At 31.8% G+C, this 21694-nt stretch overlaps 1 protein-coding gene and 1 pseudogene across 50 annotated transcripts; one reads left to right on the top strand and one right to left on the bottom strand.

Moving 5' to 3' along the window:
• Positions 1–606: 606 nt before the first annotated feature.
• LOC121127712 (uncharacterized) lies at positions 607–13447 on the bottom strand. Of its 50 annotated transcripts, XM_071892556.1 has the most exons (48): positions 11852–13447; positions 11588–11784; positions 11480–11533; positions 10241–10258; positions 10146–10178; positions 9426–9461; positions 9323–9358; positions 9220–9255; positions 9117–9152; positions 9013–9048; positions 8910–8945; positions 8807–8842; positions 8704–8739; positions 8601–8636; positions 8498–8533; positions 8394–8429; positions 8298–8333; positions 8195–8230; positions 8090–8125; positions 7987–8022; positions 7884–7919; positions 7781–7816; positions 7408–7443; positions 7319–7345; positions 7224–7259; positions 7136–7165; positions 7040–7072; positions 6945–6980; positions 6857–6880; positions 6758–6784; positions 6075–6110; positions 5948–5971; positions 5856–5891; positions 5759–5794; positions 5666–5704; positions 5569–5592; positions 5090–5125; positions 4986–5024; positions 4031–4066; positions 3933–3968; positions 3835–3870; positions 3742–3768; positions 2456–2491; positions 2368–2385; positions 1934–1957; positions 1845–1877; positions 1112–1324; positions 607–761 (listed from the first exon to the last, which is right to left on the bottom strand). In XM_071892556.1, exons 1-48 carry the CDS (start codon positions 11925–11927, stop codon positions 732–734), a joined length of 1998 nt encoding a protein of 665 aa, XP_071748657.1. In that variant the 5' UTR covers positions 11928–13447; the 3' UTR covers positions 607–731. The 50 variants fall into 50 exon arrangements, with proteins under 50 accessions (XP_071748657.1, XP_071748658.1, XP_071748663.1 ...); XM_071892557.1 differs by lacking the exon at positions 1845–1877; XM_071892562.1 differs by lacking the exon at positions 4986–5024.
• Positions 13448–20117: 6670 nt separating this feature from the next.
• LOC139907094 (cytochrome c oxidase subunit 3-like) lies at positions 20118–21130 on the top strand (annotated as a pseudogene).
• Positions 21131–21694: the final 564 nt, after the last annotated feature.

Raw genomic sequence — 21694 nt, 5'->3', positions numbered from 1 at the left:
GGTATCCTTGGCCTGAATCATGCTGCAGCATTATTTTCAGGATCAGCCGGGATCATCCTGCAGTTCTTGTTAATGCAAGCTTTTAGGAAGCTCAACCGCTGTTGGAATGTTTGTTGAACTGTTCTACAAAGGATGCCCAACCGGCGATAGTATATCAAGTAGGGTTTTTTTTTTTTTTTTTTTTTGGTAAATGTATTAACAGTTGACTGAAAAGTCCCAGACTTAACAAAGAAAACACGTTTTTTTCGCTTAAAATCGAAACTTCCACACTTGTATTATATTGATTTTAGTTTTGTTTTTTTTACCTCATAGGGAAACCTTTGAGCGCAAAATGGGGGGAGGGTATAGGAGGTGCCCACAAAATATATTTATCTACGTTCATTTCTATTGTCAAGACGCAACTTTTGCTATCTCAATTTTTGTTTTTGGACATTTCCCTCTAATGTACAATATAGATAGGCTGGAATTACTGGAATTTGTCTCCCTTATCCTGATATATGAGTTTTTAAGCCAAGGGCATTGTTCATTGAGCTATGTCGCTTTAAGGCAGGTCCTTGTTTACGAGTTTTGGACCGATATGAACTGATCGAATAAATAAAATAACAATTATTGTACGAAGAGCGTCGTTTTAATACAACTTTATAATAGAAGTAATATAAATTATAGGCTAATTATTTTGCATTGGTATATAATTCTTTGTACAGGTGGTGAAGCATTACATTATTTTTCCTTCATTCTGCATCGTGCTCTGCATCAGACTCCTATAATCAATAATTAAAGATTAATCACTTAAATTATACTTTATATGTAGGTACATGTTATCCAAAAATATCGTTCTTCCCTGTATAACGTGCATTTGGCCTATTTTAACGTTTTTTATGGTAAAATGTTACTTTTTCCTCAAGTTATGCAATTTTGAAAACTTTTGAGGCTGTGCACCACCTCATAACATTGTGTAATATGATTCAATTAGTATACTACTTCATTTTTTTTATAACAAAAAGTGATATTTTTGTGCCAAAAAACCCTACCCTCCCTCGCAGTATAAAAAAATACTTTAAGAACGAGTCATTGAATGCTATTTCCAAAAGGAAACAAAAAAAACACCCACCTCGTCCTCTGACTCAACACCACCATCGACCTTAGAGGATGCCACTTCGTTTATTTCCTCAGTATTGCCTTTACGAGCTTCGTTTGTGTACTTTGGTGGTTGGGCACCAAACTTTTCTGCAGTATCAAGATTGTATTGGTTAGTTCCTGCGTCATATGTATTGATATTTTCTCCGATGTTCAAATCATTCTGTTGTGCATGATTGACTATGTTCTAGAAGTAGATAATAGGTATAATACATTATTTGTGATGGATACAAAGTATGAGAAAATCGATTAGGTTAAATACTCAATTAAATTACCTATTAACAACTATTAATATACCGTCAAATGAAAATATAATACTAATTGTTCATGGATCAAATAAACTTATATGGAAGTGGGATATGCACGAGCCTGGAGCAATAATCTGGAATTTATATTAAGACAACACATTTGTTTAAAGATGAAGCTCTTTATTTTTAGAAACCAATATTATGATAGTTTTCGAAGGATAATGGTAATTGAGTATTTACTCTAGTCTTAAATCAATCAACATACGATGACGAAAGGGAACATCAACCTGGAATTCCCAGACTAGAAAAATATATTAATTACATTTAGTTTGTCTTAATTAAATATGTATGTTTTAAACAATCCACTATTAAGATATGCTTTAAACATGGAAATAAGGCCAGATTGTGCGTCCCTTTGAATGAATTTGCAATAAAAATTAGAAGAAGAAATAAACAAACCTGTACAGAAAGACGGTAGTTGTCATTATTAAACTTGAAAAATAGAATGGTTATGATTGATTTCATAAAAATGACGTTCAAGAACTTACTGAGTTGTCATAAAGCTTATTGGACTGAAAGGAAAATGAAATATTTTTTATATTATATAAAGATTTTTTTTTTAAATGGACACATATATAAATAGAGGATTGTTTACAGTCTACACATACATAGTACACATGTTTCGTATGAAAAGGGGCCTCAGCTAAAAAAGTATTAGTGTAGGGTGGTCTTGGCATATTAAAGTTTGGGAACCCCTCGCTTAAGAAATATTATAGTTATCATATTATAGGGGCCCCGACAAGCTTAGTAGTGGACCTGAATCTATAATCTAGAACCAATACCGATAAGCAATATATTGTGGTCTCGGTTCGACTTTGTAGGTTCCGGTTCTAATAGTTCAAGAACCTGAACTGCAAGAACCGCTTGACCGATAATTGAACAAACATGGGTATGAATATATAAAAAAAAAATTGTAACTTACTAATTCAGCTTGTTTTTTCTGAAAGAGAAAATAATGTTTTAGATATAAAAACCTTATGAATCAGTAAAGGTTATTGTTATTCACTTACCCCATAAAGACCGCCGTAGAGACTTTTGGAGAGTTTCTAATTGTTTGAGAATAAAAAATTAGTTTTAAAATATTCAATGTATAGGCATTAGTCAATAGGAGGAGTTTGTAGGAGGGCTTGAGGCGAGGCTCTTCCTGATTCTCAAGATGTATTATATACATATATTATTAGGCGCGTGAATGTTAGCTAAATTGCAGTGACTGCTAGTAATAAAAATAAGTTTATGTTCATAAGAGCAAAATAGGAAGGGTTTTATTAATTCTTCCTCCCTATTTTGAAAAATCTAACAGCCATCAAGGAGCACCATAGCTAATCGTGATCTCTGCCAGCAGATATGGTGTCTCAAAGTTTCCGTATATAACAGGATACCTGAAGTAGGAGGTGCGTTAGAACTTATTATTATATATATTCTAGCAATCCTTTATTATTTTCTTTATTTTTATATTACTCAATTGTAGCTATTGGTGAAAAATAGATATAAAGATAACTAGAACTGAAAGATCGACGTATCAGTCCCTTGGACCTTTGAATGGTAGAAAAGATTGGACCGATACATAAAAAAGATGAAAGGTGCAAAAAAGACTGATTAGGCAATCCGTCCTAGGACCGATCAAAGACTACTTAGTCATGATTTTTATGATCATCTTAATTTAGAAAATAATCACATCCTTATAACAAATATTCATAGAGATAGGAAAATGTCCTTTAGTTGTAGGTCCAAGCTCGCAAGCTCAAGTCCTTGAATATTTTCATCAGTCCTATTCAAATTCAGTACAAAAAACGAGATGGCTTTCGAAACACAAGCCACGTTGGGAGTTTTAGCTTTCAAATCCGATTTATATCAAATCGAGTCACAAGTATCGAGTCCAATTTCCCATCTCTTGTACTAAGTATGTCAATAAATGTAGTTTATCCCCCCCTCACTAGTATAAATATCAAACTCCACCTATATATTAGCATGGATGGGATTTTTGAAGAGAAAAAACATAGTTTGTCTTTCCAAAAGGAAAAACAGTTTTTGCAATTGTTATCTTTTTCTTAATTATCCATTATATAATAAATCGTCTTAGTATTATATCTCTCACTAAAATAAAAAATTTCACCTATATTTGGTCTGAACTGTTTTAAAAATGAATAAATAACCAAATAGTCCCTGTACTAATCCTAATTTAAATGTATAAAGCTGATGTTAAACAGGGACTTGTCATGCAATAAGTCTCACTCCCACATTCTTCTCACACTCTACAAAAATACCATCCTTATGAATTAAATTTATATTTTCTTACTCCGTAGGCACTATTTTTGCCATAGCTCTAAAAAGATAATAATTTATGTTTAGTTCTTTCGTATGTATTAGTTCATACAGATTTTCAACTTACTCCAAGAGGGGAAGCGTAGCCATATCCATATTGACTCTATTACAAATTTGATTAAAGATAATATTACCGCTCATGAATATATGTTATGGGGTTCTTACCTCATAGGGATATCCATAACCGTATCCTGCTTGTAGCTAAAATGTACAAAAAAATTAATGTGCATAATGATTGGATTCATAAAATAAACCCAACGTACTCCATAGGGGTATCCGTAATGGTTTCCGCCATATGCCTACACAGTGTTAAATGAATTTGCGTGAAAAATGATACTTCATTGAAAACTTATAGAATAGAGTATTAAATGATAAAAATGAATTTGCAAAAAAATATATATATTTTCTTTCGCTTATGACGAAGAGAGTTGCAAACTTTTTTTGTCTGACATTTCTAATCCGAAATATATGGAGAATTTAGTTCATACACCAAAGATTATCTATTGATCTCCTTATGGTGAACAGTTTTGAGTTTAGAAATTGGATTTTTTAAACTACAGCTATAGTCTATTAAAAAGTCATGTCCAAAGAAAAAGAAATACTACATAGAAGCAATGATTAAGCGTGGATATCAGTGGACATAAAGGGTATTAGATAGCATATTTGATTGTTTTTCTTGCAAAAAAAAATTTACATTTTACAAAAATTTCATTCTTTCAACTTTTTTTCAAAACATTTTATCTTTAAAATTGAATCTAAAAATTTCTTGTTAACAGCTCTGGATTTTTGAATTTTTTTCCAAAAAAAATTAATTTTAACCAAGCCAAAAAAAAAACATACATATATATATAATCTTGCGTACGCCCCTGACCTTGATGTACCCAGATACAAATAATTCTTTAGCATACGACTTTTATTCGTTCATGTATCACCGAGCTCGTAGGTGAAGGAAAAAAATTCTGCTATAGGAATCAAACAAATATTTAAAATCAAAGTGGCTCTCGAATTTCGTAGCCAACTCTAAGCCGCTTCTATTTTAATAAAATTTCTTATTTTGGTGCACTCGTATCTCAATGTATTACAGCCTTAATATATTGAACTGCACAATCGAAATCCCTTTGTCTTCTATATGTATTTCTTTTCCCATGTTTGTCATTATTAAAAGCGCAAATACTTTTTAGAAAAAAAATATCATTGTTTCTACACAATAGGACATACTCCATAGGGATGATGACTGTATGGATATCCGCCATAGTACTGAAATCAGCAATCATTGTTCATCATATATGACGGTTCATTTAAGTATAGAAATTAAGACTTACTGCAAAGGGATGTGCATATTGATAGCCATAGTTTACCTAAACACAGCAACATTTAATATGGTAAATAAGCCACTTAAAAGTAAATTTGCATATCTAACACCGTGACAACATCTACTTTGGAACATATTATTGGACAGCTTATTTACCAGAACTCTGCAATTTATGATCTCCAAACTTGAGCAATTATTTTTGTCAAAAGAATTGGTTTTGTGACACCAAATACTTCTTGTTTAAAAGATAAGAAATGCCACATAAAACATAATTTTTCATAACTACATTCTAGGAGCATGTCAATTATTTTTTCATGGTATTACTCTTTATAAAAACAGAAATCATTTGTGGTCTACACAACTTCTTCGTATTGAAAAGGATGATTGTTGCGATTTGAAGATAATAATGGCAGAGTTCTAAAATATAAATAATTAATCAACTGGTCCCTTCCAAAGTTCATGTATGAACGTCCTGCTAGATTAACTTACTCCATAGGGGTGGCCATAGTAATTCTACAAGTAAAATAAGAAATGTGTTAAAAAATTTGCGTTCAGTACATACATATTATGAATTGAAAAATCTTACTCCATAAGGATATCCTCCGTATTGAAGACCGCCATGATGCTAAAATGATAAGTAAAGTAAGAAAGGCATTTTATAATGGAGTGATTAACATACACCAAACTGATGACCATATTGATAGCCCCCATAATGCTGTGAAAAGATGGATTTTTATAAATATATGTAGATGTAGACAATTAATATGAATGCTTACAGAGTAGGGATGGTCGAATTGATAGTCGTAGTAAGGCTGAAATTGGATTTGATAAATAATTATTTTTGGGTTGTTGCAAATAAAATACTTACAAGGATGGGCTGGCTATAGTAGGCCTAAAAAAAGTAAAGGTAAATAATTATCAGACAAATAAGGGGGGAAAAGAGTTCACAAGCGTTGAAGCACTGATTTATTCTTTCAATACAACTATTTACTCACATCATAGGGATAATCATACTGATAGCCACCATAGTACTGAAAGAGGATATTTTTTTAAAAGGTTCAAATCTTATATCCAACTCCTTTCCAACTCTTATCGTATTTTGTTGGTACTAGTGTTGTGTCAGTTCTTATTACGGACTGAAAATTGGAGTCTCGTCCAGTTCAGTTCTAAAAACTGATAAAGCTCGGTCATTCATGACGTCACTCATCGTTATTTCTTTATTTTTTAAATCAATTCCACTACAGTCTGAAAAAAAGGTCCAAAGAATCAATTGGACTGGTCATAAGACTGAACTGGACCAAATATATAAGGACCGACACAACTAAAGGTGGAACTATCATTCGGACATAACTTATCTCTATCTTTGCTTATGAAAATCTTTTAAAATATTGCCTTGTGGATCACTGGCGAGTGTTTATTTTTTTTTACAAAAACTAAAACGCTTTGGTTATCACAAAATCTCTAATTTTTGAAGAAAAAAACGGGACCTGATTGTTTAAAAGCAAAACCTGGAAAGTCCAAAAAAATCAAAGGCTAAAAATAAGTTTTCATGTATCCAGACAGTGGATTTTTGACGCCCTACCCCCACTAACAATAAAAAGCTGCGTAAATATGGTGTCAACAACACAGTTTCCGAAGCTCTTGCATACGAATAAGTACTTATATTTTGAACACTTACGTCATATGGATGATATCCGGCGAATTGCTAAAATGTAATTTATAAAAAAAATAGTTGTTAGTTTGGCGTGTCAGTCAAAAGATTTTTCGACAAACTTACTCCATTTGCAAATCCACCATAATACTGTTCATATAAGCAGAAATAATTTAGAAATGTCTTAATCAATGTGTGGTACTTGATGACTTACAGAATGAGGATAGGCTCCTTGATATCCACCAAAACTCTATAAAGAAACAAATATAAATATATGAACAATTAGGAAATAAATATGGAGCGAATTACCACATAAGGATAACCACCATATCCATAAACCTCCTATGATGAATCAATAATATACTCAAAAACATCAGTTCATAAAATGTATTCCTCAAAACTTACTCCATAGGGATGTCCGTAATAGCCATAGTTCTATTTAAAAAAAGAAGGAATAAAACCCTTTGTATACAGCAAACATACAAATACATACATGAGAGGGGTAAACTGATTGATAACCACCATAATACTGAAAGGGTTTAAGTATAATTAGTTTGCATTTAGTTGAGGTAATATTTTGGTTCTTACTCCGTAGGGATAGTAATCGCCATAGCTCTATTGAATGGTAAAGAATGGTTAGATACGTAAATTGAATTGATATTTAATTGTGATCTTACTCCATGAGAATATTGGTGTCCATATCCCAAGGCAGCCTAAATTGAAAGGAAGGATTACAAACACCATTTTTTTGAAGGGCTTAAAATTTTACAATTTAACAATTTATAAATAAAGTTATTTTTTTACTAAAGATATTTTGGATTTTCTGTTATATAAATTAATTATTTTGAATTTCTTTTATTTCAATAAAAATTAATTTTTCTAATTAGGTTGATTTTTTTTTTTTTTGAATGCACCATTTCTCCTTTAGAAAATCGAAAAATCAACAAATTTATCGAAAAAAGATTCCGTGCATGATATAAAAAGAGACATATCCGGGAAAAGAGACAAGTTGGACACTCTATATATGTAGATAGTTAATAATAAACTTACTCCATTAGAATATTGGTGTCCATATCCTAACGCCCCCTATAAGGAAGGCAAAGATTCCAATTACCAATTACATTATTGAAAAGATTGTAAATTATTTTCTTACTCCATGAGAATATTGATGCCCATATCCTGACGCACCCTTTAAGGAAAGCAAATATCACGATTACCAATTACTTATTTATTGGGATTGTTTATTATAAGCTTACTCCATGAGAATATTGATGTCCATACCCTAACGCACCCTACAAGAAAAGTGCATATCCCAAATTGATATTCCGTATGTAAAGAGATTGTTACTGATAAACTTACGCCATGAGAATATTGTTGCCCATATCCTGCCACACCCTATAGGACAAGCAAAGATTTCAAATTACATATATAAATACATCAAGAGATTGTTAGTAATAAACTTACTCCATGCGAATATTGGTGTCCATATCCTGAAGCACCCTACAAAGAAAGTAAATATTCCAATGAATAATTATTCCTTAATCGGGATTCTTAATTATAAGCTTACTCCAGTAGAATATTGGTGTCCGTGTCCTGCTGCACCCTATAAGTAAAGCAAAAGATCCCAATTAACTAATTAAAAAGCTCGTTAATTATAAATTACTCCATGAGAATATTGGTGTCCATATCCTGACGCACCCTATAAGGAAAGCAAAAGATTCCAATTACCAATTATATAACAAAAATGATTGTTAATTATAAGCTTACTCCATGAGAATATTGGTGTCCATATCCTAACGCACCCTTTAAAGAAAGCAAAGATTCCAATTACTAATTATATCATTAAAATGATTATTATAAATTATCTTACACCATGAGAATATTGTTTTCCATATCCCAATGAACCCTTTAAGAAAAGAAAATATATGAATTACCAATTCTTTATTTGTAGGGATTGCAAATGATAGGCTTACTCCATGAGAAAATTGCTGTCCATATCCTAACGCACCCTTTAAAGAAAGCAAAGATTCCAATTACTAATTATATCATTAAAAAGATTATTATAAATTATCTTACACCATGAGAATATTGTTTTCCATATCCCGATGAACCCTTCAAGAAAAGAAAATATATAAATTACCAATTCTTTATTTGTAGGGATTGCAAATTATAGGCTTACTCCATGAGAAAGTTGCTGTCCATATCCTGATGCACCCTATAATGAAAGTAAATCTTCCAATTAATAATGATTCCTTTATTGGGATTCTTAATCATAAGCTTACTCCATGAGAATATTGGTGTCCATATCCCGACGCACCCTATAAGCAAGTCAAAGATCCCAGTTAACCGATTCCTTAGGAAGAGGGATTGTTAGTTATAAACTTACTCCATGTGAATATTGTTTTCCATATCCTGCTGCACCCTATAAGACAAGCAAAGATTACAAATAGCATTTATATACTGTAAGAGATGTTTAGTAATAAACTTACTCCATGCGAATATTGGTGTCCAAATCCTGAAGCTCCCTATAATAAATGCAAATATCACAATTACCATTTTTATATTTATAGGGATTGTTAATTATAAGCTTACCCCATGTGAATATTGTTTTCCATATCCCGACGCAGCCTATAAGAAAAGTAAATATTATAAATAACTAATCTAAACTTACAGATATTGTTAATTATTAGCTTACTCCATGAGAATATTGGTGTCCATACCCTGATGAACCCTATAAGGTAATCAAAACCTTATAGCTATTTTAATTTCGTTAATTATAAACATGCAAGTTTTTAGACTCAATCAAGGGTGATCTGCTTGTTTATTATTAAATACTGACTCCATGTAATCGTTACATGTCAGAATGCGGTAATTTTGAAACAGGTTTTGATTAGAGCTTTATATTATTATATTCAAGCCTTAACCATTCTCCTTCTCAAAATGAACAAGTTTTGTGACTTGAAATGTTTTTAGTTTATAGGAGTGAAATGCCATAATACATTTATAACTCCCGGGATATAATTTTTAAAATATATCTTTTTTGGAGCACGTCATGGCATTTTTCCTTCTACAAACAAGAAACATTTGTGTTTAAATAACCTCTTCATATTTAAAAAAAAAAAAATTAATAATTGCCTTCTGAAATGATAATTTAGTTCAAAAAAAGAAGTTGATCATACTTGTTAGCTTTAATCTCATGGATGTTACTAGCTGCCTTTATGTAATGTTTAATGGCTATATATCTGTTCACACTTAAATATAAATATAAAAGTTAATTTAATGAAGGATCAGCCTATATTTCTTGATGTGTTAACTTATATTAGGTTTTTATAAAGGAGGTTTGTGTTTTTAAGTTACTTGGATTTAATTGACCTGTTCTTATAATATATGTACTACTCATTTAAATATCACTTACTCCATAGCTACCATAAACTTTTTTGCCGTAGCCCTAAATATATGGATAATTTGATGATATTTTCAATATCTTATGGTTAATATTTTTATACTTACGCCAACGCTACCAATGCTCTGTAAAGAAAGGAAAAATATATTTAAGTAAAAATAATGTATTTGCCTAATATCTAAATAGTGAGCAAATGTCTATGAACCGTATGCAATTGTTCATTTTTACTAATCTTGATACACGGCAAGTATTGCATGTATGGCATAGAGTGTGCATATTGCTCTAAATCCTGTTGTACAATTGGATCCCTAGTTCTCTTTACTATTCATTGAACTTATTCACATTACGAAGAGTTTAAGTAAAACTCTATGTCGAGGCTTTAGTTATACTTATAAAAATAGTGAAAAAAGTGGGTTGTCATATAGCTTTACATGGATATGAGGACAGTTTTACTGTTTATTAGATCTTTTGACTTGCACCCTCTTCAATTAGCATTTGATAATAAAATACTGTCAAAATTTAGAGTCCCTCCTCTTCCCTTTTTAGTTGCTCCACGCTCTTACAGTTTTAGAAGCCCTCTTTTAACCCAAAAATATTATTCAAAATATATATTTGAACATATTACGAGGTGTGGTTGGGGTTAAATGTTGACTCACATGAGAATCATATTCTAAACAAGTTTTTTTATATGGTATCGTTTGAAATTGAGCTCTGCACATTTTCTTGAGTCTACATTGTAAATATCTTCGTTGTCACTACAATGATTGACTTGCAACAGAAGATAAATCATGTACGTTTAGTGGGGGGGAAAGTTACTGATCTTATCTTTCAATTTACAGTGTTTTATTTATTTCTTTTTTTTAAATGACTCAAGTTCTGACTTGGACACGTGTTTAAGTCCAGTTTTGTGTCATTTCTTTTTATGAGCTCAGGCTTGATTGGAAAAATAAAGTCACAGACTTGACTCAGATTCAGGAACATATGAGAGAGTTGTACTTATTGGACTGAACTTTTTTCTAGTTCGATTACGTCTGGTTTCATGATAGATCCGAACTCATAAAAAGTTCCTTTAAGATCCTTCATGAGTGAACAGTGAGATACTTTTTAGTAATGGTGTCTTATAATTTCAAAAAAAAAGTATTTCTTTTAGAGGGGGTTTAGAGTACTTATGTATGCACATAGCTAGTATTCTTCATTAAACAATTAAAATTGACAGATTTGGGCCCTGTCTTTGAGTTTAAGGAATATTTTACAAACATATTCAAATCTTTAATTGTTTGTTAGTTATGTAGAGCCATATGAACGGAGGCTTCTTTTAAATAAATAAATATAAATTTGTTAATTACCGAATGAGCATTATTTCCAAAGGAAGAATGTCCACCACCGAATGAAGGCAAGCCCTGAAAAAATAAATTGAATTGAATACAATATATTAAATATCCAGATCTAGTTACAAATTTTTTGGATGGACTCTCCTCCCCAAGACAGGCTTTGCTACATTCTTCTAAACTATCAAACTTATTATCATTCCCTTGACAACCTCCATATGTGAACTGTTCACAGGTTCCAACGTCCTTATTAAAAAAGTACTTTGTTAAGTTCTCCCCACATGAACCTTCATCTTTTGATAGCTGACATATCGATGAGGACGCTGAGATGCAAAGTTAAATCATTTGTCTAAATACTTGATATATTGATAGGGAAGTAAAAAAAAATACCTTGTCCAATGTCAACAAGAAGGAATCCAATGATGCAAGCCAATGCTTGATGTGTGAACCTGTGAATATGTGGCATGATGATCTTTCTTTATTTTTTGGTCAAAACTATATAGGGGATATTTCAATATTTGCTTTAAATGAGAGTTTCTTTATATAGAAGTATCTATGACCAGATCAGATTTGATACTTGCCAATCTTTAGATTTTTCAGATGACTTTAAACCTTTTTTAACTCATAATTCAAAAGTTAATTAACGTTTAATAGTTATAACTATCTCATTATTTTTATAAATTAGTTGTAAGTTCCTTTTTCTTATTCTTTAATTATAGCATCGTAAATTTTCTGTTACATAGGAAACAAAAAAGAAGGACATAAATTTATAATAATTCAAGATGCGTCTTATGATATTTTTTATTATTTCGGAGAATTTCTTATAATATTCTTTGGTTTAACATTTTTTTTTTTTTTCAAATTAGTCTATTTTAGTCAGTTATTAACAATAAAGGTAAATTATTACACAAAAAAAATCAAATAAATAACGTAACAGGTTATGTTGAGTTGATAAAGTTCCGTTATATTATCATTAAACTATGAACTATATATGTTAATATGTATAACAACAGTATGGTAACTAACAAGTACAAATTATTTGATTTAAAAATATATAAATTACAAATATTTTTTTGAATAAATTCAAAAAGCATCATACATCTATTTGTTCTAATATTTTTCAAATGTAAAATTAGTTAATTCTCAAAAGAAACTTACATTACGTTCCCTTCATTTCAAAGAGATAGATTTTTTGACATAATAAATGTAGGAGAATTAGAACACGACGATCGTACGATTCCTTTCTTCGACAATTCGTTGATTTCATCAAGTTTAAAATTGAAATTCTCACCATCTAAGTTGCGTGGTTTTGCAAGGAGGACCTTTCGTCTCAATAAGGGGTTTAGCTCTGTGAGCTGAATAAGTTTCAATGAAACTTTTCTTATCACAGACATCATTATATTTTCGTTTTGATTTCTTGAGTCTTCAATAGTTCTGTAATGAAGCATGGTTCATCTCGGAATAACTTTTTATTGAAAATTTCTATTCTAAATCTGAAATTATATACAAAATTTGCACCCAAAATTGGACGACCCCTTTGTACCAAAAATCGGGATCCACAGCCTTTAAATTCTTTAATGCGTCCACCTTTACTTCTGGCAACCTCGACGTCGAAAGTTTCTTTACAATAATGGAGAAAATAACACATGTTCCTCCGAGACACTTTAATAAATAAGTAATTCACAAACAATTAAAAAAACTGAATTCATTTTTGTTAAAAATAAAGCCCATAAAAGAGTCTCTTTCTCGAACTTTCTTGGGCCCGTTTAAGGTGATTGAGAGACACGATCGTTACTATAAATTGGACTTTGGATCAAGAACTGACAATGTCTCGATGGATAGACTTCGACCTGAATTTGGAGTTCCAAGTATCTTTCCAGCGTCTCCGACTATGTAGTGTTCTACGAACACCACCAACAGACGGAAGTAACGGACCGGAGTAAAGCCAATAAGAAGAACTTTGTATTGGGGATACAATCATACACTAAATATATATTCTATAAGAGATTACACTTAAAAGAATGTACATAGACATAACTATTAAAATATATCAACACGTAAAACAAAAGGTACATTACTATCTATTTAAAACAAATCCCTACGTCATGAGCTGAAAGTATATAAAACACAATACATAACTGACTATAAGATGCACAAGATCTACAACTAGAGAATGAGGGGAGGTAGTCAAAGGTCGAGTCGTTGGAGAGAGCAAAACAAATAGCTACAAAATCCAAGATAAGCTGGAGATTTGTCCGTCGACATCATAGTGCAAGGGGATGATGGCTACAAATTTCGAAATGGGTGATCCCGAGAACAGCCACCCTCATAATCACAGTTCCTGTAGAAATTGAAATTCAAGCATCTTCTGTAGAGGATAAAGTATCTCAGATCCCTTCTTTTGTAGTAATTCTTAGAGAACATGGAAGTATTTCTGTCTTGAATTAATGAAGATCGATCTAAGCATATGAAAAACATTTCTAAATTAAAAATGTGTCGCTTCATTTATCAAATTGTTTGTGTGTATTATGTTTGATATGTTTCAAGATTAAAATAATAGCTAATATATCATATTCATGCCGTGATAATCCTAAGTAAGCATATTTATTTTATAACAAATTGATAGATGTAAATTATATGTTTTGTTTTGTTTTATTTTTTCCCTCGGAATAAGATCTAAATTACTTGAAAGTTACTATTCTTTAAACATCCATAAGCCGAAAATAACGATTGAAATTACTAATTTGATTGTATATATTTTATTTATAAAACGAACTTTTTAAGGGCATTTAAAATAAGTATTAGTGTATTTATGATCCCCAGAAGTAGACTAATACCCACCATGATCAAAAGAAATAAAAAAGATTGTATTTATCTGTAATTGAAAGGTAAACCTTAGTTAAATAGACACAACAGTTTCACAAATGCCAAACTTTTAAAATACAACATTGTTAAGAGAAATATAAGGCACCTGAAATCTTTGAGGGTCTGAAACTTTCCCGTAGAGTTGATCTAACTATACGTACCTAAATTAACCAAATTAGATAATTACATGAGTGTAGAATAATATTTTTAGAGCCGTTTCTGTCGTCATAAAATATGTATTTACATTTATTCAATAAATAAATTAATTGAGGGAATTAAACATTGACAAAGGACTTTATATTAATATTTGTTTTACAAGTTAATGAAGTTGGAGCTGTATTCTCATTCTAAATTGAAATGAATGAATATATAGAGTTATAATGTTCATACTCTTTGATAAATATCACTGAAGAACATTATTATTTATTACAAACGTAGTTACATATTTACATGTAATTGTATCATACTAGAAAAACACACTTAAATTCGTTGAAAGAGCCTATCAGTAACTTATTATGGTTGTCATATTTGGCTTGATACACTGGAAGTATGAATTCACATTCCTTGGTAATCAACTTCGAGAATTCGAGTCCTTTAGATAAATACGTAATGCAGCCTGTTTCGTTCACTCTGGCAAGAAAGAAGGTGTATGACGGGACAATGACCATCATTCTATTGCAATTTCAGATTTCTCCAACTGTACTGAGCTTTACAGTTTTCCCTCACACTCTCCAAGGACTCGACCTTTGACTACCTGCCCAAATCCTCTCGGTGGTTTGTCGCTCCACATCCAACCCCCCTTCTTCTAACAAATCCTGGATCATGACAAAGTGAAAATCGCTACTCTTGCCTAGTATTTTGCAAATTCTTGTCCGTCAATCTAAGAGTCTTGTCCAATATGAATAGTCCATCAAGTCTAATGATATTGTAATCAATAATGGAGAATTGAGTGATTAGCATTCCTTCCCTTGGAACTCCTTTCGTGTTTATTCATTTTTCTTCTCTCTTATTATATATTATATTAGTGATAGATATTATATCAGTTTAAAAGAATCTTGAGATTTTTTCCGTTTAGACACTTTTCCTTTTTTTATCTTACCATTTCTCCCTAAAATCATATTAATGCTTTAGACGACACATCTACTGAAAAGATCATATAACAAAGTATAATGCTCCTTACTTGCTAATACGTTTGATATTTCAAAATAAAGAGAAATAATTAATAAGTTTACAAATTTCTTGCAGATTACTAAGATATACTTTTTTTAAATGTATGCTTATGAAGATTCGGACAAGTTTCACATCCCTAACTATCATATACTACTAGCAAAGGGTTATTCGGCGTTGCTCGGACAAGGATAGAGTGTGACATCATATTGACGATGGTCAAAATAATTGAAAAATTATTCAGAAAATAGTTATACAGAATTATTCTATTATAATAATACTAGCCGGGCTCCGCCAGCTAGGCCCTCCACGCAGCAGCCTTTTACTATAAATAATAGTAATGGAGTTCCTTCATCATAATTAGAATAATAATAAATAATTTCCTCCTTCAACCAAATATTAATCGAGCATTTACTTTTTCTTTTTTCTTGAGGAAAAAGAATCATTTATAGATGGAATATTTTGTATAATAATCAGATTTTTTATTTATTTTTTCCTTGTCCAAATATCCAGTTGGTAACATTGGTAACTTGACATGTCATTTTTCATTATTATTTTTTATGTGCTGTGTTCAAAATATAACGTGTAGAAGCAACAGATTGTACAAGTTATAAGTCTCATAATATCTTATTTAATTTCAGCATCAATCATTTTAATTAACAACTATACATTGAAGCTATCATTCTCTTGTGATCTGTTGAAGTTACTAAGATATTACGTATTTACGAGTAATATGACTGGACATTTGAGTTTTATAGTCTGATACATAATACATCTTATCAATTAGTAATTGTCACCAGAATAGTTGTAAATTATACCATGAATATATCGAGAATCTAAAGAATATTCAATTGTTCCATTATTTTTATTACATGTAGGACTCTAGATTATTCATCTGAATCATTATTTGCAACATATACAATTTGCTTGGACGAGTTACAAATTGTACACAAAAAAAAAAAACGTTAACACACCATCAAACTAAAGTTAAGTTTGAAATACACTTGTGTTTTTCGACGAATAATCGTAAATTTCTATCATTAATTTCCTTTTGATTTATTAAAATGACTTATTTATTATAGGCATTTGAACTTTATAATTTTCTAAAAAATACACCTGATCAACTAGTAATTACTATCAAAAAAGTTTAAAAAATCATCGTCTATAGCTACCCTTGTGTAGTACATACCAGCACAAAGACAGCTTTTACTCCCGGACTTGAACACTAAAAATGAGACTGTGTATTCCATAAGAGCTACGTGCTAATGATTTTCTTGTAAGTTGCTATAGTATATTATTGAATGTTAAGTCATTAATTTATCATTGCTTCATTTCGATACTCATTGCAAGTTAAAAAATGGGTAAAAATAACATATGCACTGTTCCCGATTGTAGAACTGGATACCGATCAAATAAAAATAAAGAAAATAATTCGAAAATTAAAAAAATTAAAGAGTACAATATTCCATCAAGTGTACTTTTTATTTCCGAAGATACTTCATTAACGTACTTCCTAATTGAGAAACCAAGTTTAGGTTATTCAATTATTTTTTGATTTCTAATATAATCATAATTAAAAACATTTTTTTAGGTGCTCAAACTATTGTCTTTAGTTTAGTCATAGACTCAAACCCAAAATTTGAAATAAATAACGAAAATGAACTACTACCTTTATCTGTAGTGAGCCATAGTTTGCCTTCAAAAAAATCAATATCTGTATCTAAGTATTGAATATTCTAACAACTCTGAAGGGTCTTGAAACAAATTCCAATCCTGATCCAATTAAATACATTGAAAACCAAGTTGAAGCTATTTTGAATATTCTTTCAGATGTTGAGGATGATATCGCTAAATCAATCCGTTTTCTTAATGAACAGTCTCTTGATGGAAGGGGCTAAGTGAATCAGAGTAGTCCCCGAGTAATAAAGATAAGTTTTTTAGTCGTACTGAATAGAAAACTAAACTCAAATGGTAGAATTATCTCTCAAATTCGAGAAACCTGTATTAATATAATTTACTCTTTACATTTAAATTTTTTTTAAAGTATGGCTGTCTAATCTTATTTAAAAATTATCTTAGTCAAGTAATATTTTATATAATTAATATTTATAGGTTGTATTATATTATAAAACAAAGTATTTATTAGTAAGCTAAAAAGTACTGAATATTTTAAAAATTAGTTAAAGAGTGGGACACTCTTTAAGGGGGGAGTGAGAAAGTTAAAATCCCTTTCTAGGTAGATTAATACTTTCAGAAATCTAAATAAGACTTAGCGAGGTAAAGAGATTACTCCGGAAGCTTCCGACTAGGCATAGGCGAAGTTCCCTTAAGTAGCTACTTAGAACTAATTATAGGAATTAGGGAATTGACCAATTTATAGTGTGTTTATAATGGGGGACTTAGACTCTCAATTAACAACTGATGCTAGCAAGGTAAAGTCCTGAATAGGTCGTTTATTAGAGGTAGTAACTACCTAAAAGCCATGGTAAGCTTAGTCCCTAGCTTAGAGAGCTAATCGGGGAGGGGCGAGTTAAACTCTTAACTTAGCCTTGGGTAAAACAATAAAAGTAAAATTAACTATTTACTGAGTAATCTATTTAAAGATTGGCCCCTTTAATATAGAAAGGCAAGCACCTAGGTTTTAGGTAAAGGTATTAGGAAACAATATAAATTAACACAGTTATTACCTGAGACCAACAGGTGGAACAGCCTTGAAGTAGTGACAGCTAAGGGGGGTGGGGGAGGTTAATTGGAATAACATTATCTTTAAGATATCCTTGGGAAGCAATTAAAAATAATATAACATTGAATAGTATCCCTAAAATTAATGCTATCGAGACCGGGAAGGCGAAAGGGAAGAACAGGTTGATTAAAGTCACAGTGGAGAGGATATCGGATATTAGGTTTATATTGGGTGGCCCTCCCGCGTTAAGGGGGCAAACTAAAAACCATGTCATGACCAATGCAGGCTGAATGGTGATTATGGCTTATTCAAAAGGATGTGACGAGTTCCTGAGATGAAATAAAAAATACCTGCGATTAGGAACATCAGAGAAGAGGTAAATCCGTGAGCTACAAAGTTAATTATAGCTCTAGAGGACCCTGAAGAAGAGAGAGAGAAAATTCTAGAAGAGTCTATAGACATGTGCCCTACCGAGGAATAGGCAATAATAATTTTGATATGAATCTGAGTCACGCAAAGTATTATTGCGAGAGTCGCTACAACTGTTGAGAAAACGATTATTAGTTTAGTAAAAGGGCTTTAAAAAAGAGCTTATAAAAACGAATCGAATAAGCCCATACCCCCACCCCCAACTTAAGTAACACTCCGTCCAGAATTATAGAGCCCATAAGAGGAGCTTTTACGTGTGCAAATGGCAGTCACAAGTGTAAGGAAAAGATTGACAACTTCACAAGAAAGGCTACAAACGTCATAAAAAAAGGATTATAGAAGAGGGGAGGCAGATCGGGTAATAAAGGCGTTGGCAAGATATGATAGATGCGGTCTGCCAATAATAACAAGAAGTACCGGCAAGGAACCTATTAGGGTATATATCATCATTATTTTATTTGCAAAGATTCGTTCAGGCTGATACCCCCAGCCTAGAATAATTAAAAAATTGGGACAAGATTTAATTCAAGGGCAATATAGAAAGAAAGAATATTAGAGACGGAAAAAGTTAAAAAAGAGAATAAAAAAAGCAAGTTTGAGTAGAAAGAGGTTAAAGCTCCTATTTCGATGGCAATTATTAAAACAATGGTTATAGTAATAATCAGGCCCCTAATATCATCCATGAGCAAGGGGGAAGACCAGTTAAAGGGGATGCCATGAAGAGGGATTAAGGTAATTAAGACTGAGATGAGAGGCAGCGAGATGAGGAGGTTGGGGAAGGAGTTGTGAAAGGTTCTAAAAAGAGTCTTAAGTAAAAAAGATGATAGGAGAAAAAATAAGTAGAAAACTAGAGGTTAATTCATAATAAGTTAATTTTGACAAGGGCAAGGGTATTTATTGGGCTTATGAGAAACAGGTTTTTTTTTTCTGAGGGATGGTTGAATTAAACACTATTTTATTTATTGTGAAGTTGTGGTTAGAAGGAAGAAAGGGATCTGAGTTAAGAGCCGTAAAGTACTCTTTAATCCAGGGTTTAGGTCCCTACTTCTAGTTTGGGGCATTTTTTGTTATTTGAGCCCTTTAATATTGGTGAAGAATCTATTAAAGTTGGGGTTGTTCCCCTTCCATTTATGAAGTTTAGATTTAGTGGTAAATAGGAGGTGAGATTGTTGATTATATTTAATAAGTTTACAAAAGTTTTACTCTTACACTTAATAGTAAATATGAGAGGGAGAGGTATGGTTTTGGGGGACTAGTCTTAGCCAATTTGGTATTTAGGTGTTTGGGTAGGCTACATAAAGTATATTAAAAAGAATTATTATTTTATTCCTCTTTGTTTAATATAAGCCTGTTATTATTACTGAGGAGCTCCCATTCCCTAATAATTCTTATTATTACATTGTTGAAGGATTCTAAAAATACTGGAGCGGACTATATGCAGCAGGTACATCTAAGGGGCGTGGAGCCTTTTTGTCTTTAGTGGGGCCCCCAGTCTAGGTTTTATTTATAAGTATGGGTTATTCAGGTTCTTGACAAGGTTAAATTATGGGGTGTTATACTGTTGTGGGGTTATTCTCCTTAGTTTATTTATATTTATTTTAAGCCTCCTTTATACTTAAAATTAATAGGGGACGGATCTTTGCTCAATGTGTTAGTAATGGTTAGGGAGGGTTAATACTATATAGCTTTTAAAAGGTTATTTTGAAAATAATCGGTGGAGTTTCTTCAAAGCTATTTGTCTAATGTGACCCGTCATCCTTTTCACTTAGTAGATGAGTCCCCATGGCCTTTAATAAGGTATTTTGGTGGAAGATTTACGGCTTTAGGACTATTAGACCTATTCTTAAATGGAAAGAGAGGTTTGATTTTGACCTCTTTATTTTTTTAAACTACTTATCATAGTTCAGCGATAACTAGATATATCAGTTGAGGAGACCTATCAGGGCTCCACTCAAGAGGGGTTCAAATTGGCCTTGGGGGGATGATTTTATTTATTAGCTCAGAAGTTTTATTTTTCTTTAGGTTTTTTGGGGATATTTTCACAGGAGGTTAGTCTTAAGAGTGGAGTTTGGGGTAGGGGGAAATGACCCTCCATGGGCGTAATAGGTCTTAGGGCTTGAAAAATTCCCCTACTAAATATTATCATTTTATTAAGGTGTGGGGCAAAGGTTACCTGGGGACACCACAGGCTGGTAAGGGGGAGCATCAAAGCGCTACTTTAAGTTTACTAACCACTGTGTTATTAGGGGTTATTTTACTTGCCTACAAGGTGTGGAATATTTTGAGGCAAGGTTCAGGATTAGGGATAGAGTGTATGGTTCCACTTTCTTTTAATAACCGGGTTCCACGGCTTACATAGTGGGGCTACTTTCTTAGATGTTTGCTACTTACGTATAGCTTCAGGGTACTTTGGGGATAAGCACCACTTTGGGTTCAAAGCCGCAGCTTGATATTGGCACTTTGTGGACGTTGTTAAAATATTAACTTTGGGAGTTAAAGAAAACTTTAGTTCTCTGATAGGTTAGTAATTTATATAAAATATTAGCTTGTCAAGCCAAAAAAAAGGAACTCCTTTTAGCCTGGGAAGCTTAAGTTAATAAAACTATCAGTCTTCAAAACTGACAATAAGCCCCTTTAGCTTCCGAATTACTATAACTTATAAAGAGTATTACATTGAAGCTGTAAAGGAGGCTTAGCCTAGTAATAATTTTTTTATTTTTATGGGTGTTAAGTCTAAGTTTTACTGTTTCCTTATTAATTATATTATTAGGTTATTCCTTAAGACGAAGGGGGGAGGCTAATCTAGATAAGTTAAGACCTTTTGAATGCGGATTTAATCCTAATGCAAACCATCGAAAGATATTTTCTTTACATTTTTTTTTAGTCTCTTTGGTGTTTTTAGTCTTTGACTTAGAACTAGTGATTCTCTTCCCCTTTTAAGGGTTGATGGGGCGGGGGAGGATAGAGAGTTACCTAGGTTGTGCTTTATTCCTTTTCATTTCAGGGTTAGGTCTTTTATATGAGTGGTTAATAAAAAGTTTGGAGTAGTGTGATTAATGTAAAATAAAAATTTTTAATAAAATTTTTCG

Source organism: Lepeophtheirus salmonis, chromosome 13 (genome assembly GCF_016086655.4).
Source record: "Lepeophtheirus salmonis chromosome 13, UVic_Lsal_1.4, whole genome shotgun sequence".
Taxonomy (NCBI): domain Eukaryota; kingdom Metazoa; phylum Arthropoda; class Copepoda; order Siphonostomatoida; family Caligidae; genus Lepeophtheirus; species Lepeophtheirus salmonis.
This window is presented reverse-complemented; position numbering and strand designations above follow the sequence as displayed.